This window comes from Nuphar pumila, chromosome 12 (genome assembly GCF_984573655.1).
Source record: "Nuphar pumila chromosome 12, dmNupPumi1.hap1.1, whole genome shotgun sequence".
Taxonomy (NCBI): Eukaryota; Viridiplantae; Streptophyta; class Magnoliopsida; order Nymphaeales; family Nymphaeaceae; genus Nuphar; species Nuphar pumila.
Window position 1 is genome coordinate 25,906,486 of NC_143260.1, and position 25,672 is coordinate 25,932,157.

The window sequence follows — 25,672 nt, forward strand, 5'->3', positions numbered from 1 at the left end:
GATCTGGTTGGCTTGGCCCGTTGAGCTGCCCAACCCATTGCCGATCCCTCATCATAAGCCCAACCATTCGAGACACCAACCAAGCCAAGGGTCCAGATCTGTATGCAAACGGATCCGGCCAAATTGGATGGAAGTCTGGCCAAGTTTGCTCGAGCCAACCGAGCCCATTTCATCAACCCAAAGTCGTCAACCTAACCGAGCCAACTACCAATCAATCCTCAAAACCGCATTGACTCTTTACGGTCAAACCTCCCACAGTCTCTCTCTCCCTCGATCGACTGGTGAAAACATAAAAAGGAAGGGAAAGGTGAGAGAGAAAGAGATCGGAAGACGTTCAGATCGCGAAATTCCGGCGATCGGATTCCGGTGAGAATGCAATCGGACGGCTCAGATGACCAGGAGAAATGGATCGCCGAGGGGATTGCCGGCCTTCAGCAGAACGCCTTTTACATGCATCGCGCCCTCGTAATCTCTCTCTCTCTCTCTCTAGTTTTTGATGCAAGTCCTGACCCTAACCCTATAACCTTAACCCTAGGACTCGAACAACCTCCGGGACGCACTCAAATACTCCGCCCTGATGCTTTCCGAGCTCCGGACGTCGCGCCTCTCTCCGCACAAATACTACGAACTCTGTAAAGTTCCGCGCCCCTTTCGTTTCTGATCCGAATTTTGAATCGTGCATTCGGTTTTTTCTTGTTTCGTGGGTTGAATTCGATGGGTGTCTTTGTCTGCGAAGATATGAGAGCGTTCGACGAGTTGCGGAAATTGGAGATGTTCTTCAAGGAGGAGACTAAGCGGGGGTGCTCGATCGTCGACCTCTACGAGCTCGTGCAGCATGCAGGGAACATCTTACCTCGATTGTAAGTTTTGGAATGGTGAATTGCTACTGAATTGGCACAATTCTAACCTTTTTCGGCACCTTCGGAACTTGTTGAATTTTTGTGCTTTGGAAATTTGGGGTTTTGGGTGTATGGTCTGTTGGATTGATATGTATTTTGAATTGAGGGATTGATTAGGTGGTGGAAATTGCACAAACTTTTTATGAAGAACAGAATAAATGTTAAACAATAATTCCCTTTTGTTCCCTGTTGATTTTGGCTAAGGGAATTTTGGATTTGTGTATCAAAGATAACATCTATTGCCTCCCAGTTGTTGTTATTTATGGATAAAGTATCATCATATTACCAGGAAATGTAGGTGGGTACTAGCCAAGTGTCTCATAATGTCGTCTTTGATAGCATATTTTCCTTTTAGGTTTTGTGAACTTTCTGGCGCATGAACAGCTTCTGAGAGATTGCTTGCGCAGAATGCACTTGGATATTGGTGGCATTTTGTTTGTTGAGGAACATCATTTTTCAAATTTTCTTGTGGGGAACGGGGACTAATCCTGATGTGAACAATTAGAATCCATGTATTTCATGTTTAAAAGAATTTGCAAAAAGGAAGATAATTAAGGTTTAAGATGTAGTCATCATGGATCTATTCGTATTAAGTTTTAAGATGTAGTCAGCATGGATCCGTTTATCTTAGTTTAACTGTTTGTTTTGCCAGAAGATATTAAAATTGTGCTTAAAACATGAGCTATTTATAAATAGTAACAGACCAAGGTGGCAGGCTTACTGGTGATGTGACTAGGTTCACGTTTGGTAATGATAAAATTGAAGGATCTAGTGGGTGGGGCTACCGAACAGACAGCAACTGGTCATTTTGAACTGGGATTATGCCTGATGTTTGCATCAACAAGCTAAGCTAGGCCTTAGTAGCATTTTTTCCCCCGAAGTAGTATGTGAGGCCTGGGTCATAGGACCAACTAGGCCTTAATTTGGTCCTGCATGTCAAATGGGCTTGTCATGGTCTGAGTGAGATCCTTACCAAGTTTGGACTAAGCAATAGGTTTACTAGGCTAGCTATAGACTATGTTTAGGCCCCAATAAGTCCTAAACAGGGGCCAGTCGAGGCCTAGTTGGGCTTGTGAGGTTCAGTAATAGCAATGTCTAGGATGTTGGTAATTTTGTGCAACTATTGAACATATTCTTTTGACACATGATCAACCATCTTTCTTGTACCTATCTTTCCTCGAGAAGAATTCTTTTTTTTTTCTTCTTACTCAACCTCCATGAATTATCAAGTAAAAAACATCTTCAACTCCATCCACGTTCTTGGAAAGAGTATCTCAAATCATCTGCATGTGCATCTACTGCATAGTTTTTGTATCATCACTTAGAGGTTCTATTGCATTTTTCTGTAAAGGGTGATCATCCCCCACTATTAAAATTTGATCCCTATGTCACATGGACATGGCTAGAAGTATGGGGAATGGCCAATTTTTATAAGCTTCCTATTATGACTTGTATTTAAGGGGACAAAATGGTAGTTAAAATGGAGTATCTGTGTGAAGTATCCATGTTTAAAGAGTTTATTTGTACTGTAAACTAAATTGGATATTGGGGCTTGCTGCTAAGATATAGGATCACTTTATAGTCCACATGGAACGAGCCCTTGTATAGCCAACCTATAAGCACTCTCACAGCATTTTGTGTCGTGAAAATGGTATGCGTTCTTTGTGTCACTTTTGTAAACACAAAATGTTCTATAAGGTCATCTATATTATGCATGTTCATTGAACATGATTTCCTTGGTAAATATGGCAAGTAGTCACTGCCCTTATCTGTTGTTCTTAACTTAAGCTTCCTTTTGTTATCAAAATAACATGGATTTAGTAAAGGTCAAACAAAATAATGTGCATAATTAAAGATTTAACTTCCTTTGCTTTCGTATAAGAATTGTGTGTTTTTCATTTGTTAGGTATCTACTTTGCACAGTAGGATCAGTGTACATCAAATCAAAGGAGGCTCCTGCTAAAGATGTGCTGAAAGACATTGTGGAAATGTGCCGTGGAGTTCAGCATCCTATACGTGGCCTTTTTCTACGAAGTTATCTTGCTCAAATCAGTAGAGATAAATTACCTGACATTGGATCTGAGTATGAAGGGTAAGATCATTGGATGATAATTGCATATTCATCTCCTATGTTTGTTTTCTGAGCTGATGCATTGTTCAATGATGCAAGTTAATATTATTTGTAATATTTTTAGAAGTTCAGATGGAATTTTGTAGATAAATAGTAAACTGAAATTAAGTATTTCTTATGTGGTTTTATGTATTTGAAGGATCTTATCTTGGTCATGATTAATTGTAAATACACATGCACACACATGAATGTCTCCACCTGTGTATCTGTACTATAGTCACAAAGATCAGTCTTGGCTATATCTCGGTTAGGAAAAATCTTGGGATACTATAGTTTTTTCGATAATATTGGGAAAATCTTGGAAAATAAAAATAAAAAATATAAAAATTTGGGGAAAATAATAAAAAATACATGTCAAGCAAAGAAGCCATAAAACATTAATATAAATATAAATAAGTAAAAATATCCATTAAGCAAAGAATAAAAAACATGAAAATAAATTTAGATATAAGCTTCTGAGATTTCCTGATATTATCGTGATAAATATCTGATATTTTCAAAATATCACAAGATTTTGCCTGTAAAATTGTATTCAGTTTTACGGTGATAATATCATGTTATTTTGAAAATATTGCTGATATCTGTGATTGTATTTTATATTTGCGTATGCATATATAGAGTGAAGATATCAGCATGATATGAACAATACCATCATACTGTCTTTGTAAATCAAATAAAATTTTAAAACGAAAATATCGTAATATTTTTTAAAAGTGTAACCAATTTTCACAACCTATTTCATTTGGTTTAGAAGCCAAATAAAATAGCAGTTTTTTTAAAATCTTGACAAAATTTTCTAGTTTTGGTTAGATTTAAGATTGGTAAAACAAGGGTTAAAAAAATGAAAACATTGATTACTTTTGTGTATTAAGAATCTACATATCCGTAACAAGTTATCTACAAATGTTGAGATAACCTAATGGAAACTCCTTTTGTTAAAGTTGAGAGAAACACTTTCATTGCTTGGAATATGCTTAGATCTCTTTGTAGAAATCTCCTAGAGGTATTTTTGCCAAAAAAGTCATTAATATAAAACAGTTTGAGTCAATTAGGTTGACTGCAAAGGTCAACAAAAGAAGGAAGGAAAAAAGAAGAGAACGAAAAACAAGGGAGAAGGGAGGAGAAAGCAGGTAATAAGTAATAGAGGGAGGAAAAAATGAAGGAAAGAAGAAGAAATATAAAGAAACACAAAAAAGAAATGGGAAGAAGGGAAGAAGAAAAGGAAGAAAGAAAGAAAAATGTAAAAGGAAGGAGTAGATAATGCATAAGAGAAGGCGAAGTGGAGTTAAGTTTGATATTTTTTTAGAGTAGGGTGCCAATTATTTTTTCATCAAATATAAGGTTTTGAACACTTATTTTCCCATTTTCCAGTTTTTTGTTTTTATTTTCATCTTTTTAAATGGCTTATTTTTCTTGGGATTTATCAACAAACTTATAATGTCCCATGAATTTACCTTGTGTACATGTTAAGATTACTCTATCCTTTTTGTATGTATATAATAATAATAATATATATATATATATACGTACATATATATGCATATATATATATACATATATATACATATATATGTATATATATTTATCCATATAATATTTATATTATATATTATATATATGTATATATATATTTATACATATATATATATATATATATTCATTGTAAAGTCAATTAAAGTTGACTTTACACTAGTTGTTGGGAACTCGGCCCAACAACTAGATTTCTAGTCCAATGGCTAGTCAAGACTTTCTCCCTCCTCTCTTTACTCTATCTCTTCCTTTCTTTTCTCTCTCTATATATGGTGTGTGTGTGTGTGCCTATTGTGGGTGAGATAGTGATGGATAGTTTTAGGTTCTTTTGTTTGTTTTTTAGTGTATTTTAGTGAGACCCTTATGTATTTTTGTTCATTATGAATGAAATCGTTTATTCATACAACTTGTATCAAGTTTTGCACATTGTTAGTATTCAAATACATTTCGATTGGCATTTGGACTACGATTTGGAATGTCTTGGGTTCTGTGCTATTTCGTGACATGTTATCAGATCAAGGCATCTTGATCGTGTTTGTGCTTCAAAAGAAAGATTTGAATTGATGTACGACTTGAGCTCATGACTCTCGTATTCCGGTATGTATTTTTCTTTGGATTCTCGACTTTAAACTTTTATGGTATATATTTAAAAATGTATTTGAAAAATTATGGCTATTTATTAAAAATGAATATGTTTTCAAATTAATTAAAATTAGAATTTGTGAAAATTATTGTCTTTTGACATGTTTTTGCGTAAACATTTTTAAGTATATATTTTGATTATAAATATATATTTTCTGAAAAATATCGTAATGAAAATTATATTTTACCAGAATATGTGGTTTCTTAAAATCTTAAGTACTACGCTTACATGTTTTTTCATGTTAAAAAAGCTAATTTTTGTTATATGTATTGTGTATATCTTAATTGGTGACTTTATGCATTGTCAAAGCATGCTCTTTAAATTTTATGTGGTGCTTTTATTGAGATATGCTGTAAAACCCGCATTTAAAAAAAAAAAAATTTATCGGACCCGGGCCGGGTCGGGTCCGGACCCGACCCAGGCCCATCGTCGTTAAGGTTTTTAAAAAAACCCGACACAGGAGGCCTTTCCCCTGTGCGCCGCAACCCCCCCCCCCCCCCCTTTTTCAACCCGATAAGGATGGAAATCGGGGTTTCCCGATTTCACGCCTCCTCCCCCGAGCTCTTTAAGAGCACCAGTGGAGGACAAGGGGAGGCACACCTCCCCCTTGCATCTCCTTCTTCCCTGCGCACGCCTCCAGTGCCGCCGCTGCTGCAACCCCCGCCGACGTCGATCGTCGACGCCAGCTATCGTCGTCGTCCTCTTCCCAGGTACGTCATCTCCTCCCTCTTCTCCCCCTCACCCCCCTCTCTGTCACCTCGCCGGGAGGCCGACAGGCGGCGCACGACCCCTGTCGCGCCTCCCACCTCCCCTGTGCCCATCGGAGGCCCGACAGGTGGCCTACGGGCCCCTGTCGTCCCCTTTTTTCTCCATGGGGGGGTTCGTCGGAGTGCCGGCAGGGGGCCAATGGCCCCTGCGACAACCCCTCACCCCGATCTCTCTCTCTCTCTCTCTTCGGCAGGGGTTTGTCCCCCTGCCATCGTCCTTTCGCCGGACGGCAGGGGCTCGGCCCCTGCCGATTCGCTGTCGTCGGCAGGGGCTCGACCCCTGCCGATTCGCTGTCGTCGGCAGGGGTGCGACCCCCTGCCGTTTCAGTGCTGTCGGCAGGGGTGCGACCCCTGCCGCTTCAGTGTTGTCGGTAGGGGCTAGCCCCCTGCCGATTCGTTGCTGTCGCCAGGGGCTAGCCCCCTGCCGCTTCAGTGCTGTCGACAGGGGTGCGACCCCTGCCGCTTCAGTGCTGTCGGCAGGGGCTAGCCCCCTGCCGCTTCGCTGCCGTCGGCAGTGGTGCGACCCCTGCCGCTTCAGTGCGGTCGGCAGGGGCTAGCCCCCTGCCGCTTCGCTGCTGTCGACAGGGGCTAGCCCCCTGCCGTTTTGTTGTCGTCGGCAGGGGTCGCACCCCTGCCGCTTCAGTGCTGTCTGCAGGGGCTCACCCCCTGCCGCCTCGCTATGTTTGACAATGGCTCTTTCTCTGCCGCCCTGTTGTCGTCGGCAGTCGGGGGATCAATCCGTGCCGCCTAATCCTACCCTTGCCCCGTTGCACCATTAATTATATTAGCATAATTGAATATTTTTCACACTCTTGCATATTTACACAACAGGTCCCGATTGTGCTCCGCGGCTCAACCCTCGTATTATCCTCACGCGTAGGCGTACACAGCTGCACGACATCCCAAGGTAGGGTAAAGTTGCACAAAGGGCAATAGATCTAATTAAGTTGAAATAATTAAGATGTCCATGCTAGTTGTACTTAGATTTATATTGTTTTTGCGTGGCGTATTATTCTTGTCTGCATGCTTATGAGTCGAGGTACGATTTTACTCTTCGAGTATTAATTTGCGTATTTGCTTATGTGTTGAAGGTGGTTTCGCACTTTTTGCAATACTTATGCCCTTAATTGTTTGCATATATACTTGCTTGTACGTTCCTATGGGTTGATGTACAATTTCATTCTTCGATTATTATTTTGCGTAGTTGTTTATGAATTTGAGGTGTGGTTTCGTACTTTTTGAAATATATATGCCCTTGTTTGCATGTATACATTTCTGCCTGCAGATTTTCTTTGAGTGAGGTACGACTTCGTGTCTCATGTATTACTTATGACCTTATGTGTCTGCCTATCTAAGTAGTCAAGGTATGGCTTGGCACCTCGTGTGTTACTTATGCGTTTTTCCCTCGATGTGCGGCATCGCAAGTCAAGAGTTGTTTGTTGACATGTTATAACCTGCATATGCTCACACTCATGGTAAATATGTACTTACATAAATGTAGTCTTGTGCCTATCGTGTTATCACTTGTTTTCAAAACACTAGAAGTTGCACTTGTGCGCTATAGTTCTTTTAAAGAGGATTTCCTTCTGCAAACCCAGGGCTCTTCAAAGTGCACAACTTTTGCAAAGTTAAGTTTTAAGTTATGTCGGATTTCGAAGTCACATATAGGCCCTCCCAGGTCCACACACTTGGGAGAAATATTTTATAACCCCGATTCGAGTTGCGACCCAATTCGAATAACCCCGATCAGGGGCATGAGCATATGAATGAGTGGGTTTCTGTTGAAGGACCCATTCTTTATTTATCAATCTAGTGTCACATGTCGATACTAAGATAAATTTTGGATGTAAGATTGATAGTGTTGTGCTTTGCGTGAATGACTTAATGTGGCATTATGGATTTTAAGGATGAATCGTGTCAAATGAGCACTCCTTTATTCTTTGGATCGTTATGAAGTTGTGTGTTGGGTGTTCCTTTTGAGAAGCCCACACACCTCCCTGGTTCAGTATAGCGTACTTTTAAACATGCACAACATGTTAAGTACTTTGTTGATCGGACGAGAGATCCGAGATGACCTTGCATCATGAAATATGAAAAATGTTGTTGAAGTGAATTCAAGACTTATCTTGCCAGGCTGTGTTGTATTAATTTTTGTGCAGATAATATCTGTTGGGGTTTCTTTTGTGAAACCATTTCCCTTTCATCGTAGTCGTACTTTTGACAAGTACGACCGTACTTTTTTACAAGTACGTCTTCTTACGTTGCGATGATTGGATGAGTAGGTTGTGGCAACCTCGATGAGTGCAAATAACAAAATGTTGTGATCACCTAAATAAGTGATGTTTTCGCCTTCACCGGCAAGATACTCGAGTTGGTCGAAAGACCAGAGTATGTAGAATGGGTCTTCAGTTAACTACCCCTGATGTACTCATTCGAATCGCTGACTCCTGTCAGGAGAGAGGACAGGAAGGTACAAAACTTCGATGGATAGGCCATTAATGGCAGTTACGAGCAAAAGACTCGGCTTCCTCCGTCATCGGAGTTAGGGGAATGAGACTACCATAATTATCCTAGGTGGTAGCTCTCCATGTTGGGGATGCATCCATTGTTTATGTTGCTTTGGGGATTTCTCTCTTGGTCACCGACCGTCCCCTTAGGTGCGGAATCAGTCAGCTATCCGGGTTATCATAAAATACATAGCATAATAAACCCCCGGATCAGTTTAGGTTGTTTCTAGAGTCGTGCCTTGTGCGTACCCGCTTGGCCAGTTAATATCGAAACATAATTTAAATCCGATCACACAGTGTGTTTAGTTATGCACGTATGAAAGTTATAGGGTACAACAGGTTCAATACTTATGGAATTGTGTGTGTGGTTGATGAAATATTGTATTTTGCTAGTTAAATTTCTTATGTAGTTCTTTGCTTGTAGTAGTTAGCCTACTTGTGTCAGTAAAATGCTTGTAATAATTTTAGCATTATGCTCATGATAGTTTGCTCTATGACTCTGCTGAAAGCAAATTGCTATTTAATTGCCTGTCTACTTGACATATTAAATTATTTTGCTTAATTATGTTCTATATTGTCCTGTCTGTGCACCTACCAGTTTTTAGCGAAACTGACCCATTTTATGGGCCGGTAATGGATAGGTAATGCAGTCTGCGATGGCACGATGGCGTGATGAGGTCAAGATAGAGCTCTTTCCCTGACGTTTCGCTCCTGAGGACATATTGGTAAATTTGGTATAAAGTGTGTTTCAAAATTTCTCTTTTATTAAACCGTGAGTTCATAAAACTGTTTTAGTAAGCTTCTTCTTGGTTTCAACAAACGAATTCTCAATTATTGAAACTCCGTTTCTAAACCATTTGATTTCAATGGTTGTGCGTGATTTGACAAATGAAAGTTTACGCTGTAATGCGCTAAAGGTCCATTGACTTGTGGTTTTAAAAATATCATTTTCCGCAGAAGTATTATTTAAACTCTGATTATTGTATGATTTCAAAGCTTTCTAAACTATTCTAAAAGTTACAAGTCCTGGATTTTTGGGGCGTTACATATGCTACTTAAGAAATTTTAGTTTCTTGTATGTATGCTCTCATTAGTCATGCCATGGATGGTTTGTATGCTCTTGTGAGTTTGCTCTATCGATATATCATCTACATATTCATGTGTCGTACACATATGTCTATGCATGTTTTTATGTGTCATTTCAAAATTATTGTTTAGTATTTTATTGAAAAATTAGACGTGTTCTCAAATTAATTAAAATTAATTTTTTCTCTTAAAAATGAGGTATTGTTTTATTGGTTCTTGCATAAGCATGATAATTCAAAAAATATATTTTGGGTATGTTAGTATCTTTATGGCTATTTATGCATGTTCCTATGCATATCTTATGTGATCCTTCATAAGCTTTTGTATATGATGTGTGGCTTTAAAGTCATTGGATTATTGCATATAGATGATCTTTTATCTCTTTGAGAGTATTCATGATTAGTTGTACTTGTGTATGTTCTTGGTTTTTTATGGTTCTTTGAAAAATCTCTATATATGTTTTGACCCATTTAATGCTAAAATCACTATTGTCTCATAGATAGACTTATAATCTAGATTGAGCTACATCTCTATATAGCTTGCTTATATTGGCCATGCTAATCCTTCATTGTTATTGATGTAATCTTATTTTGTGAAAAATTATCAATTGTCATCTTATTGTGCACATGATTATCCTATATTCATTCTAAAATTTTCATCTACCCTTATTTGATTTGATTTGGAACTTGGTTTTTTCAAATCGGTTCCTTTATATGAACTCACTTATTTGGAAATTGATTTTCATGAGTATTTATTGCCTTCTTATGGCATTTGGTTGTCCATCACAAAATTTTATATGATGCATAATTTTCTTTTGGCCTTTTTGTTTGGGTGAGTTAACCTTAGTTTGTGTCAGTTTAGATTGTCAACTTGTAGTCTGACTCTAAATGATGATTGTTTGATCTCTGGTTCTATAAGTGTATTGTATCATTCATTTGTTTATTTGGCCATTGCTATTATAAATGCTTATAATTATGATTATCTATGATGGCTATCTATTTTTGAAACCCTCGGTGTTTTGAAAGATTGTTAAAATTGATATCCTTATTTTTCTTGGTGACATTAGTTTGTTTTCGTTACAGGCTCTCCTTACCTCGTATGTTCTCTCCTATTATGTCTCTTATTTAAGTGTCATTATATATAGACAAACGATGACTATTCACACTTTTGTGTGTTTAGTTTAGCCCATAAGTGGCATTGTGATTATACTCTTGTTCTAGTAACTGATGCACTTATTTTGAGTGTCATTATATGTACACAAAAGATGTTTTCAATGTGGTGAGTTATGTGCACCCGTTGATTATTCACACTTTTTGTGTGTTTGTTTAGCCCATGAGTGACATTGTGATTATATTCTTGTTCTAGTAGCCGATACACTTGATTTTTGAGGTTTGGAGGTCTAGTGAGGTGATTGCTTGTGGTGGTTGAACTATTGTTGAGATTTGCAAATATCATTCATTGTGTTATGTGGGATTTTTAAATCTTTCCATAAATTTTTTAATTTTTTACTGCTCATTTATCCTTGTATGCATTGCGTGTTTCACATATATATTGATATTCACTAACTATCATTTCTTGATATTTGTAGGATTTTAAATCTCTTCATATTTCTTGTAAGGTGTTGTCTCTTGAAAATTTTTCATTGTTATCTTTTAAAATTGGTCCATAAGTGACTTTTTCATTGATTCTAACCATTGCATGATTTATTCATAGTTGTGTAGTTAATATTGCGTCTAAAATGTAATAGTTAATTGATCCATGATTATTTGTATCTTCTTAAATCCTTATTGAATGACTTGAATCATTTCTTATATCTTCCGCTATGTAAAAATGATTTATTTTTTAAAGAAAATCTAATTATGAGTAATTTACTCTCCTTTGTGGGATTTTGAGATTTAAACTCTTTTGTGAGTTATTTCTTCATGGTATTGATGTTGATTGAAAATCCATGTTTTTTTGTTCTGTTCGTGATAGATATATGTGAGTATTGACTTTGAATAATGCATGTTTTCATGAATTTTTAAAGTAATTAATGATTTATGAGCTTATTTTTGACATATTTTATTCATACATTTCTCTTTTTGATAATATGCAATTATGTTCTCTTATGAATTAAGAACTATGATTTATTAAAATTATCTATTGAAGTGAGTCTCTCAATGACGGTCTTGTAAACCATCTTGAATACATAAATTTAAAATATGACTTGCACATCTTAAATGATAATTTAACCACATAAAATAGGATTTAGTCTTGATTTTAATAAATAAATTATTAAAGTATTCTTACTAGCATTATCAAAACTAATAGATATTATTTTATTTTTAATATTATATTCATTTATAATATTTAAAATATGATAAAATTAATAACTTTTTAAAATTAATTTAAAAAATGTTAAGTTGTCTTATTAAATATTTTTTATATATTGTATTTTTGGTGTGTTTGACCATCCTCTCTCCATAATATATAACTGATATAGTTCATTTTTGAAATTTTTTATGTTTTATGATATATATGTGTATAGTTGGATGTTTTATTAGTTCTATTTACAGGTTATCAACTATTGATAATATTGAAGATCCTAAATACCCTTTGTATGATAGAGCATATGATTGAAGATCAAGAGCATCCTTTAAGGGAGCAACGAATGGAAGAACTTGATGAAGTCAATGAAAACATTTTATGTAATGGGTTCTCTCTTTGTAATTGCAAACTCACAATGAGTCGTAAGTTTGAGGGAGCGTGTTAAGATTATTTTATCCTTTTTGTATGTATATAATATTATATATATATATGTACATACATATATGTATATATATTTATATGTATAATATTTATATACATATATATTCATTATAAAGACAACTACAATTGACTTTATACTAGTTGGGAACTCAGTCCAACAACTAGATTTGTGTTGAGAACTAAGCCCAACATTCTAGTTGTTGGGAACTCACCCCAAGAACTAGATTTGTGTTGCGATCTAAGCCCAACAGCTATATTTCTAGTCCAATGGTTAGAGAGGACGTTCTTTCTCCTCTTTTTACTCTATCTCTTCCTCTCTTTTCTCTCTATATATGGTGTGTGTGTGTGACTATTGTGGGTGAGAGAGTGATGGATAGTTTTAGGTTCATTTGTGTGTCTTTGAGTGTATTGTAGTGACGCCCTTATGCATTTATTTCTTTTATGTATTTTTGTTCATTATGAATGAAATCATTTATTCATATCAAGTTTTGCATATTGTTAGTATTCAACTGCATTTCTATTGGCATTTGGACTACGATTTGGAATGTCTTGGGTTCCATGCTATTTCGTGACACATGTAACCAATACTAGCCTTGGTGACTGACGTGCACACACTGCATGTATACATATGTTAGTACAAAACCTGTGCTATGCACGAGAATATAGAAGAGTAGGGAAGGTAATGCTGGTAATTAGTTGGACTTGGGCTAAGCGATGTGGAGTGGGGTTTAAAATTGATTTAATTGCTTGATAGAAAGGTAGTCTTACCAAAGAATCGGACTTGGGGCAGGTCCATGTGGTTTATAGGTTTGTAACAGCATTAACATGCTTGTACCAAGTTCAGAACTAGTTCTTATTCTGCTTTTCAATTCTAGAATATGTTCTTATGCTAGATCCAGTATGATCATATAAAAAATGAGATATGGATGTAACTCCAGCTAATTCAATTTTGGCTCAGTTCCATATCTGAATTTGAATTGAATATTGTAGTTGGATTTTGAATATGGTTGAATTATGATATAAACTGTAATACTGTATTAAACCCGTTCTAATGCTTGTTGGGGCCTTGAAGGAGAGACTTGTCGGTTGGAAATGGGGGAGTTTGAATGCTGTGATATTCCTAATATAAGACAACTTTTCCATGGAAAGAAAGCCAACTGAAGAAAAAAACTAATTCAGCTAATTGAAACTTAATCACATATATCCTGATAGGGGAAGATTGGGTGTTATAAGAGGTGGAATATTAAATCATGTCTTTCTTTTCAAAAGGCAGTGCTTTTGGTTAAAGCTGAGAATGAAATGTTGGATCAAGATCTGGATTGAGCTTATGGATGCTTGGCTTTGAACCTCATTTTCTTACTGGAACAAGAATTACCTGCAATCGTCAATCTTCTTTTGAGGACCTATCTGGTGGATTGGCGTCTTATTCTAGATGGCAAGGAGCAATTGGTATTTTATTTAGACATAATGTCTGGTTACGACTTGGTGGTTTGACATGGAGGAATAAAAGTAAATTGGGGAACTAACTATATGTATATGGGTATATACAAAATGAACTTGTATTATGGTTGAAAGTTGGTTGGAAAACATGGGTCATATAGTATTTTGGGCAGGGTTCTCACCACACTAGATTTTTTTTCTTGATGTTCTTAAGGGATTTTATATACAACCTATGTAACACGGACTCTTCTAACAGGGCACCACACCCGTGTCGCACCCGCACCCAGGCGTGTGCGACACTTGGACACAACTTCCTTTGTGTTAGGTGAAGTCAACCACACTGAGGTCCATTTCTATCCAAAAGTAGATTCAGTTAACCCTAATCAAGTCCATTTTTATTTATATTATATATATAAATACATAAATGCACACACATACAGGTAGTGTTAACTTAAAACTGTTTCTATATATATATATATACCCTCCTCGCACCCCCACACCCAAGTTTTTTTAAAGTGTTGCACCTGCACCCGTACCTGCACCCGCACCTATGTGACATAGCTTTGTACCAAAGCTTTTGATCCTTATCTTTTTCAGTTATAATTCCTTTGAGGACGTCAGCTTTTGAGGGTTTGACCAATGTGCATAAACTAATTGCTGGTTACACCTTAGGCAAAACAAATGGCGATGTGCTAACATAGTATGGTGAATGTTAACCCAAATTCTTTCTTTGTGTGACACCACAAGAAAGCCTACATATTACTTATATATGTAAGACTTTTATGTAAGTAATTGGTATAATCCTATTTCAACAATTATTATTACATCTCATGTAATCTATGAGGATACTTAGAGCCACCTTACAAAATTATCAGCTAATATAGGAATTTCTATAGTTAGATCACATCAATTGTTAGATTTCTTAAGTATCATGGACAAAAAAAACTTGTCTCAATTAAAGCCTACCTTGCAAAATGATCAATTATAGAAGAATGTCTTCTACAGATACTTATGTTTTCTGATTAATATTCTTCTGGTCGGTTGTACAATTGAGTTGTATTTTCTGTTACTTTTACTTTGTTTTCACTTGGATTAGAATATGTGGCAAATACGCTTTAGATCTGTCATGTTGCTAAGCTATTCAATGTCTTGGTGAAGTTGTCATTTTCCAGTCTTTAACTCGAAACTTTCACTGTTTTATATGAAGGGGTGCTGACACTGTTATAGATGCTGTGGAGTTTGTGCTACAAAATTTCATTGAGATGAATAAACTTTGGGTGCGCATGCAACATCAGGTTTGTATAGAGACTATAAGAATGCCTGTTGTGGTTTCCAACCATCCGTGGACCAATGCACAACCCACCCTCCAGTGGAAATAAAACCCGAACCATGTAGGCATGGTTCTGTGTCACAATTTTATTTTTTCTCATGCAGGTGTTTTAGTCATTTTGAATCACTGATTTTGTTAGCTGTTGCTGAGTTGAGGCTTCAAATTTGGCTTTATGTCTCCAGGGACCTGCTAGGGAAAAAGAGAAACGGGAGAAAGAAAGGAGTGAGCTTCGGGACCTTGTAATATAAGTAACTTGGAACTGCCTAATGGCATCTTAATGACATGAATTGAAATTTTGATCTCAAAATCACCTTTTTCTGGTACTGTCTTGTTGCTAGGTTGGAAAAAATTTGCATGTCCTCAGTCAGTTAGAGGGTGTCGACCTTGATATGTACAAGGAAACAGTGCTGCCAAGAGTCCTCGAGCAGGTTGAAATGCTTGTTTCTTTTCTTATATTTGGATGGCTAGATTCATTATAATATGATGATTTTCTCTTTTGCTTTCTCCTACCGTAATATAATGCATATTCTTGTGACAGGTTGTCAATTGTAAAGATGAGATTGCACAATATTACCTGATGGATTGTATAATCCAAGTTTTTCCAGATGAATACCACCTGCAAACTCTGGAGACATTACTGAGTGCTTGCCCACAGCTTCAGGTAGTGTCACCTAGTGCCAAAATTGTGTGATGAACTTTATTATGGTCATGGTTATCTTTTTCTGTGGCTAAATGCTCATTCAGTTGAGATTCGAGAAGTATGCTCTGTATTTGCTTTTAAATTTATCTCAATGAGGCTTTAGTGAAGAAAATGTAACAGTTATTGTTCTAAAATCTTTAGTGTTGGTGTATTCTGCTTGAGGAGTTCACCACAGCTAAACTCTCCTGGTTAATATCTGAATTGGACCTCTTTTCTTGTGTCCAATTGTCAACTTGCATTTTTTTTCTCAATTGCATATTGCTGGTGGAATTTGATGAACTCTCTCGTTTGCCACTGAAAAACCACTTCCATCTGACTTGCATGCTTCTTCTTTATATTGCACTTCATTGCTCTGTTGCCTTTATTGTGATCTTATTGTCCTCTTTGTACAGAGGAAGTGTTCCCCGTATGAAATATGAGTTGTTTGAGAAACTGTGACTAGGAGTTGCTTCATGGATTTAGCATATCTAAACTCTTGAACAACTTGTATATAGTACTGTTATCTATTCTGGTGGGTGAATGCACTTTCTTATTGTATTCTGGAACCATGGAGCATTTCATTAGTTGATGCATTTTATGTATGTTTCAGTTGTGTGGCTTGAAACCATCACCTCGAATGTTTATGAGTATCAAATGGAACTCTATTCTGGGGTATCCTTCCACATAACTGCAGATTCTTTCTTACCTGATTGTACAACAGACATTGCATCCTTGTTGGTTCACAAATTGGTTATGTTTATTGTTTCATCACAGTTACTATTCCCAGGGTCTGTCATGTTCATCAAATAGACCTAAATTTGCTTTTTTTTTTCAAATTATTGACCATGACTGTGACGTTGTATTCTCCTCTCGTGGTTAATTTTTTTATAGGGTTAAAAGCCTAAGAAGCAATTGGTGTGGTTGTTAATTTGAGCATTTCAGCTTCTTGAAAATTCTTCTTCTGAGTTACAATAACAATTTTGTTAAGTGTTAATTCGTTGGGTTTGTTTTCAGCCAACTGTTGACATCAAAACAGTGTTATCCCAATTAATGGAGAGACTATCAAACTATGCAGCTGCAAGCACAGAAGTGAGTTGCTCCTATGCTTTATAATTTGTCTGAAATCTTTGCCATATTCACTTGGTGATTTTTTTCACAGGTTTTACCTGAATTTTTGCAAGTTGAGGCATTTACAAAACTAAGTGGTGCTATTGGGAAGGTACACTTACGACTCTTTTTCATATTCAATAAACATTGCTTTGGTTAGTTGTAATCTGTGAAGATGATTATAGGAGTTTCATTGTGTCAATATGGATTATGACGTTTCTGGCAATACCAGTTTCTCACAATTCTTGGAATTTAGTTCTATTTCTTATAATGTAGTTCTATGAGAATGATTGATATTTATCATCTATAAGGTATTGGATTTTGAAGAATGATCAGGGTGTCTCAACTTGATTAACACGAGTAAATAAACACATAATGTGTGGAAAGCTATGTAGGTTCACTCCAAGGCAGTGTTGTGAAAAGCGTTGAGGCGTAGCAAGGTGTCCACCAAAATCTGAGGCGAGGCGTAAAGCGTAAGCCTCAAAAAAAATTTTGAACTTAAAAAAACTATAAAAATATTTAAAATTATAAATAAATAAAAAATGCTTTATTGATGAAGCAACAACCAACAAGAAATAAAAATTCTCAAATAAATGCTGAAAAAATATGAGATTAACATGTAAAAGTAACATTAATGCAACAACTTGATCTATGTAAGCATCTAAAAAATAAAATATGAGCATTCATTCAATAAAAAAATAACATTAACAACGAAATACATAATAGCATTAACAACTTCATGTCATAATTAGAAAATGCATGTTAGCATTAACAACCAAATGTTAATATATTTGTCCAAAACTCTTCAAAATGAGAGTGTTAACATTTACAATTGCAACTGAAAGACCCCAAAAAACATATAAATTGCCATAGCTCTATGATATGAATTATGGCCTAGACTCTTCTTGTATCTCGTCATTATCAATATCTAAGTCTTCAATGTCATCATATGAGGAATCCATATAAATAGGTTCTCCTTCATCTTCATTCTCTGACTCTTCATTGTTTGCACTTTCTTTCTCCACATTCTCGATCACTTCTTTTGCTTTTCTTTTTTCTTCAATAAAAATTCATATATTAAATACTTATTTTATGTAATTAAAAAAATACATTTATATTCATAGCAAGGTAAAATAAATATAACTTTACCTCGATCTCTTTAAGACCTGTCTTATCGAGAACCACTTTGTAAATCATGAGGTGAAGTGACTTTTTTAATAGGCACATGCTCAATTGCATTTATGTCGAAGTTCGGATCCAACCATGAATCCTCCAACCAATTGTGATCACTAGGCAACACTGGATCTTCTTTCTCCACAATCCACTCATCGTCTGAGTCTATATGATCTAGACATATAGGGTCTTTGGTAGCCCTCCTTCTCATATTTCTCTCTCTTAATTTTATATTGTACATTACAAAAACCAATGCATTCATCTTCTCTTGTTCAAGTTTATTCCTTCATTTTGTATGCACCTGTAATTTCAAATCATTGATAATTAATTATAAGACAATTACACTTATAAAAATGTATTTTAAAAATAAAATACAAAGTCACAAACCAATGAGAAAGTACTCCAATTCCTTTCACATCTCAATGCACTGCACGTTAAACTTAGAATTCGAATTACAAAATTCATCAACTCTGGATTTTCGTGTCCAAATGAACTCCACCAATCAACTGCATTCAAATAAAATAATAAAAAATTGATAAAAATATTAAGAATGTCATAATTAACAAAAACATAAAAACTATTAATAAATAACAACATAATTGCAAACTTACTAGGACTTTTTAATTTTCTTGTTGTAACAACTGCCTCTCTACCAAAGAACTCCTTTGCCTTTTTAAATGCATCGATTTTTGTTGTAATTTTCAACCGAACATTTGCATCAGAAACCAATTTTTCAACACAATCATAAAAGTCACTCATAACTTCTCCATTCGGGTTGAAGTTGTCAGCATAATGAAAATGAGGATTTAATTGCAAGTCCCGTCCCTTATCATTAATATCCCAAATAGGTTTATATTTTTTTTCAACCTTGTCAATGTTTGAAGCAATTTCCTTCTTTGCTCTATCCATTGCCTTGTACAAAAATTTCATAGTAGGCTTATCTGCATCCACTAATCACAACACTTTCACGAGAGGCAGTGTAGTTTTAATTGCATGTGATATGACATTCCAAAACTTATTATAATTAAGAACAATATAAGAAATGTTCTTAGCATCGGATTTTTTATAGTAATTAGATGATCTAAAATTTGAAGACAAGAACATCGACTTCAACTCTTTCTTATAACATCCAATACTATGAAGCGTGAGATATGTTATGGCAAAACAGGCGACGGTTGGAAGTAGTTCTTTCTTATTTGTGAACTTTCTCATCAAATTTAATACCCATGTATGACTATAGATATATCTTGTAATTTTTTTGCCTTTTCCACTGTATCCTTAAAAATTGATATCTTTCCAATATTTTCTAACATAAGATCCAAGCAATGGGCCGTACATGGTGTCCAAAAACATGTTTTTCCTACCGTTAACATATTCCTAGCTGTCACATAATTTGGTGCATTATCTGTAATGAATTTCACCAACTTCTTCAAATAACTTACACAAATTTACACTAGTTTTTTTCATATCACTGATGTTAACAAATTTCAAAAATATTGTCCCAGATGAGTTGTTCACAAGAAAATTAATTAAGTTTCTTCATTTTCCATCTGTCCAACCATCTGGCATAATGCTGCAACCAACCTTTTGCAATTCCTTTTTGAACTCTTTTAAAATTTCATGAGTACAATCTACCTCATTCTTCAAAATCCACGTTCTGGTCTCGTGAAAAGAAGGCGGTTTGAACCTTCGCCCATAATTTGCAATAGCTTATACCATTGCACTAAAATATGAACTGTTGCAAAGATTAAATGATAGGACATTTGAATAAAAAAATCTACCAATGACACGACATACATTTTTTTTCTTCATTCCTTTTGAAAACAGTGTTTATTGTGGTTTGTCGTGCTTTTTTGTTTACAGAGAGGTCCATGGGACCACTTGTGTTTGTTTTTGCATTACATGATCTACTGGTTTCTTTGTTCACATTATCACCTATTGATGATCTAAAATAAACACTTCTCCTGATTTTCAACTTGTTTTGTTCTTCCTCTTGTTTCTTTTGTTTCTGATCCCTTAGATGATTTTGAAAAAATCTTTTCACATCAGGTGGAACCGCTTCAAACATGCTTACATCATGTTTTGTGCCAGCTAAGTGATGCTTTAACCTATAGATGCCTCATGTAGTCTCTTTAGGAGGGTAATTGCAAATTACATGTCCTACGAGTTTGGGATCTTTAGTGAGATTTGAAACTTTAACGCCATGATCCCTTCTTACATCTTTTCCCATTGTTCAACTGTAAAAATGCATATAAGAAAATATATATTAACACAAAATTTTAGATTCATATTCAATAAGAATCAACATATATAACTTGAAAACTAATTAAATAACTTGAAAACTAATTATATAACCGATCATCAATAGATTGAAATTCTTAGGATTCGATCATGTCAAGTACGAAAGAAAAAGAACGGTCTGCCAAATCCAGATTTACGCATTTTGAAAGATAAACAATGATCAAATGTAGAATTCCTCAATGATCAAATTAAATGAACACATGAACTGAGTAGAAAACAATATTGTCGATGCCATTTCAATCAAAACTCTGAAGTGTCCAGAAAGGAAAAGAAAAAGAATCTTATACATAAGCACACACGTCTATGTAAATGCATACATATATGTACATAGCCTAGTAAAACCACCCCATTTTTCAAATTTCTAGATTCTTTTCCAGATCAAGCTCTAGTGATATGGTCTACAAGGCTTGTTTAGTCAAAATCATGTTTTGGATCACCCAATTGTGTTTCATAAACAGTTTTTTTAAGTGCTCAAAAAATGAACTAAGCACAATGTGCCAAAATTTCACGTTTGAAAGAATCGTCTTTTCATCGAAGCCATGGAACCGAAGTGTGATTCCTAATAAACGAACTATGTTAATGCATCAGTGGGGTCAGATTGATCATATAAAGCTCGCACCTATAAGTTTGTGCCAAAGAGTAATAATATACACACATTTGCAATGGTCGACTGCATGCACAATCTAGTTGGAAATCATAGTTCCAAGTTGTAACAACTCTGTCTGACCTCATAAATGTGTTCAGCATGGTTTGTTTGTTAGAAATCACACTTTGGATCATGCTTTTTTGTCATAAAAATTTGACACAGTAAGGGCCGATGATTTTTTTAAGGCCTTGAAAATCTTGCAAACATGTCACAAACACGTGATCCAAAACCTGGTTCCTACTAAAAAAAACATGTAGATCACATCTATAGGGTTAGATTGACCAAAAAATTAAAATATACATATAAAAAGAAAATTTTCTGGTGGAATGTACATGCAGTTGACCATGGTGTGTGTTGGTGTTCGTGTGTGTATGAGCAGAGGTGTTGGTTTCTTCATAAAACAAAATAATCGCATGAGACGGGGGGAGAGAGATCGATTTTGTTTTTGTTTTTTAAGCAAAGGAAGACGTGTAAATGCGTTGAGAAGGAGAAGAGATAAGAAGAAGAAGAAGAAGAGGTGTGTGTGTGTGTGTGAGAGAGAGAGAGAGAGAGAGAGAGAGAGAGAGAGAGAGAGAGAGAGAGAGAGAGAGAGAGAGAGAGAGAGAGAGAGAGAGAGAGAGAGACTGCTGTGAGAAAAAAAACAGAGATAGAGTGGGGTGAGAAAAAAACGAGAATCAAAACATAAAGGGCCTCCGACCCCTTTATGTTTAAGCCCTAATTTTTGGTCAAATGAGGGTTTTGACCCTCATTTGACCAAAAGCAACGAGGCATATGCACCTCATCTTGAGGCGTGCCTCGCCTTGAGGCGCATGCCTCAGGGCTTTTGCGCTTTACACGCCTCAAGGCATAAAGCCCCTCGCCTTGAGGAGAGGTGCGCTTTTTGCGCCTTGAGGCGCATTTTCAATAACACTGCTCCAAGGTCTTAACATGCTGGATTTTAACGTGCTGGTGAGGTTTGGCAGTTGTAATGAAATGGATTCGACCCAATAAACATGCAAGAACACACTTCAATCAAGTAGAATACTTGATTGAATAATCAAACCACCCACACAATGGTCAAATACACTTTGTTATTGCATAGAGGCACAATTGAATGAGTTGAAAATACAAGGCCTTAAAGGGCCTATTTATAATACAAGTGGAGGCTAAAGGGTGCAGCTCCATATGGGTGTTGGGCCTGCACCCAAGGGTCACATTTGTGACCGTTGGGGCAGCTCCAACAACTATGTGGAGCTGTCCCATCATGTCTTGACAAAAGACAAAAACAAAAAAGATAAAAGGAAAAATAAAATACAAAAAGAAGATTAAAATATCAGCCCCTAATGGGCTGACGCCTATTGCAGTGAAAAGACCAAAATACTCCTGATGGGTATTTCAGTTTATATATATATATATATATATATATATATATATATATATATATATATATTAACAGCAGTCAGGGTCTGAAGGTTGGAGTATGACTTACATATTGTTCAAAGATGAAGATATTCTCTCAGTGATAGTGAAGCTGCTAAACTTATTTGTTTGCATGTTGCTGAGCTTCCATTTCTTGCTGTAGATCCTTATGTATAACATACTTTAATGAGGATTTCGTTAACTAATTCATGTTGTTTTATTAAATTGAAAAAATTTCAAGTGTTTTCCCTACAAATATTCTAATATTTCAAATGACAGGTTATAGAAGCACAACCAGATATGCCTACTTTTGGAGCTATAACTTTGTATGTGTCACTTCTTACATTTACTCTACGGGTCCATCCTGATCGGCTTGACTATGTTGATCAAGTACTGGTATGGAATGTGGATATGGATTTACTTGTATGTTAAGTGAATGTTTTCTCAAATTTGGCACATAAATATAAACAATTTTCTACAGGGAGCCTGTGTTAAAAAGCTTTCTGACAAAGGGAAGATTGATGATAGCAAAGCAACAAAGCAAGTTGTTGCACTTTTGAGTGCTCCATTGGAGAAATACAACAATATCGTCACTGCATTGAAGCTATCTAATTATCCACGTGTCATGGATCATCTTGACTATGGGACAAATAAAGTCATGGCTGTGGTTATCATTCAAAGCATCATGAAAAACAATACACGGATATCAAACTCAGACAAAGTATGCTTCTGTTCTCTTTTAATACGCCTATTTCTTTGAAAAGGTTATCTTTCTACATGGTAATTTTGTTCATTTCAGGTTGAGGCCCTGTTTGAATTAATAAAGGGTCTCATACGAGATATTGACGGTATTCCTGGCGATGAGGTGCATACTCAGTGACTTCCACTTGTTAACACCTTGATGGATAAATACTCCTTTGTTCTCTTTTTTCCCCTTTCCTCACGTTTCACTTGCCTGGGCTTGTACCTCTCTTGTGTCTACATTTAATGTGGGTTTTCTTGTATTAATTTCCATACTATATAATAGGACCTAGGACTTATGATAGTTCCTCCTTTCTGTAACCAGCTTGATGAAGAAGATTTCAAGGAGGAGCAAAATTCTGTAGCCCGCCTGATACACATGTTAGGGAATGATGAGCATGAGGAGATGATGAAGGTAACTCAATCTAGACAGTCCTTTAGTAAATGCTTCTCTACTTTGCATAGTTACATGTATGTCAGGGTCTGTTGGTTGTAAGGCATGTTAATATTCATTTTATTCCTTATGTATCACTGAACCATACTGGCACGTGTTAAATGGCCATGTCACATGGTCTGTTTTATTATCCTTGCAAAGTACTTAATTCATTTTCATGTGAAAAAATTCAGTCATTTATAAGGATATTTATGTCTTCTCCCTTGTTTGTGCAATTTTTATTACACACTTATTCAGCGAACTTTTTTTTCTAATGAAAGCGATGATAGTAATTTTCTTTTAATGAAACCCTTGTGACATTTTTGCTCATCTTGATGATTTTCCGATCTTTCTCTGGAAACCCATTACATTATAAAAAATTCTAAGGGATTCTTATGCTGCTCAATGATGAGCTATGTCACATGGGTGCGGGGGTGCGGCACTTTCAAAAACCTTGGGTGCAGCACCTGTCTGGCCAAATCCCTGTGACATAGATGATGAGGAAACCTGCTAGACTAGTATTGATTGTAAAGGGAAAAGCAGAACCATGATGTTCATTCAAGTTGCATTGCTGTATTGTTTTTTCTTGGCAAGTAGTCTAGTGTCGATGCTTTTCATTTCCTTTTTCCTTATTTTTCTTGTTGTGTTAGGTGTGTTTCTTTTGCTTGCATAAGTTGATAACTATATCTATGTCATTGCATGATGATTTCCAGATCATTACTATTGTGAAGAAACATATCCTTCAAGGTGGTCCAAAGCGACTTCCTTTCACCATTCCACCCCTTGTATTTTCAGCTCTCAAGGTGAGCCTCTTTTCCCCTTTTTTTTTCTCTTTTTTATAGTCTAGCTGGAGTTAGGCAGATAACAATGCATGTGTACTTTGAGCACTCATTCAGTGTAGCACGCTATATAATTCTGATAATCATGGTACATAAAAATAAAATATTTGACAGTGAGAGAAAAGCACTCTTTGACATCTATGCAAACATAATCAGAAGATATTGAGCCAAATATGTTCAATTGTTGTGTATCTACCCAAGGGACAGCCCATCAAGCCACCTTGCAGCTATGAATAGTTGCTGATGTCCTAACAAAAGCAGTGCTGGTTTCAAAATTCAAGAAAATTCTTGCAATTTTTTTGCTTTCAGGTGCCACTAAGTCATCTCTAGCTATGACTTTCAGAAATTCCTATAGACTTTCTGCCTAACCACTTGCTGACCTTGCCATTTTCTAATGATTCTTCAAGCCTTAGAAAACAAGCAATGGCTATATTACGTGCAGAAAGCTGAGATTAACAAGCATTATTGGAAGTCTTATGGCAAAATATTTACTCCACTATAATTCATGCTAAATGTTGGCTTGTACACATACCCGTTAGCTGTTAAAATGTACATACTGTATGCATAATATATATACATGTATATATATTATATTTACTTTTTATTTTTCTGTTTTTTTGTGTAGTCAACCAAGGGTTGACTAGCTGTTAAAGCTAGTCGAACAGTTAAATGATCTAGCCGTTAGACTAGTCTAACAGCTAGATCAGCCTCTCCCTTTGTTTATATATAGGGGTCTTCCCCTTCGTTGTAAGCTATGCATTTTTGTGCATTTGATATATTAATAAAATAACATTTTTTCAATATTGTGAGTTCTTTTGGTGTGCCTTAGTGGTCTTTGTGAGTGTGCCCATAGTGGTTCTTTGTGCTTGTCCATTTGGATAATTTGGTAGACATTTGTGCTCATTTGGTGGTTCACTTTTCTTTACATGGTATCAGAGTCATAGTGCTCTTGATTTTTGAAGTTGGTAATCTCATTGTTTGTGTGCTCATGGATTGCTTTTCAAGTGTACGTGATTTAAGTGCACATGCTTTTTCTCCGCAACATCTCTCTCTCTCTCTCATCCTTTCTCTTTCCTCTCCTTTGTATTCATTCATGGAGGACAAGGCGAGTGCCATCGTTGTGCCCATAAAGCTAAATCTATCATGAAGCACCACATTTGGGGCAAAGGCTTGTGTGGATTAGTGGATGACTCCGATCCAGAGCCCAAACTTCTCCTCACAAAAGTCGAGAACGGAAAACATTTTGCACTTCAAGGAGAAGAGATAACTAAGGC

The 25,672-nt window shown here is 36.0% G+C and overlaps 1 protein-coding gene across 1 annotated transcript in view; it reads left to right on the forward strand.

Annotated features, from left to right (window-relative positions):
* Positions 1-270: 270 nt before the first annotated feature.
* Positions 271-25,672, forward strand: part of LOC149820379 (vacuolar protein sorting-associated protein 35B-like) — a 64,662-nt gene continuing 39,260 nt past the window's right edge. Inside the window, exons 1-15 of the mRNA XM_089982865.1 lie at positions 271-465; positions 536-632; positions 737-860; positions 2,806-2,991; positions 14,959-15,046; positions 15,264-15,320; positions 15,420-15,509; positions 15,620-15,742; positions 16,775-16,849; positions 16,920-16,979; positions 22,665-22,781; positions 22,867-23,106; positions 23,185-23,250; positions 23,452-23,541; positions 24,273-24,362. Of these exons, the coding sequence (XP_089838991.1) occupies positions 373-465; positions 536-632; positions 737-860; positions 2,806-2,991; positions 14,959-15,046; positions 15,264-15,320; positions 15,420-15,509; positions 15,620-15,742; positions 16,775-16,849; positions 16,920-16,979; positions 22,665-22,781; positions 22,867-23,106; positions 23,185-23,250; positions 23,452-23,541; positions 24,273-24,362 (1,596 nt within the window). The 5' untranslated portion in view covers positions 271-372. The remainder of the gene's footprint in view (positions 466-535; positions 633-736; positions 861-2,805; positions 2,992-14,958; positions 15,047-15,263; positions 15,321-15,419; positions 15,510-15,619; positions 15,743-16,774; positions 16,850-16,919; positions 16,980-22,664; positions 22,782-22,866; positions 23,107-23,184; positions 23,251-23,451; positions 23,542-24,272; positions 24,363-25,672) is intronic.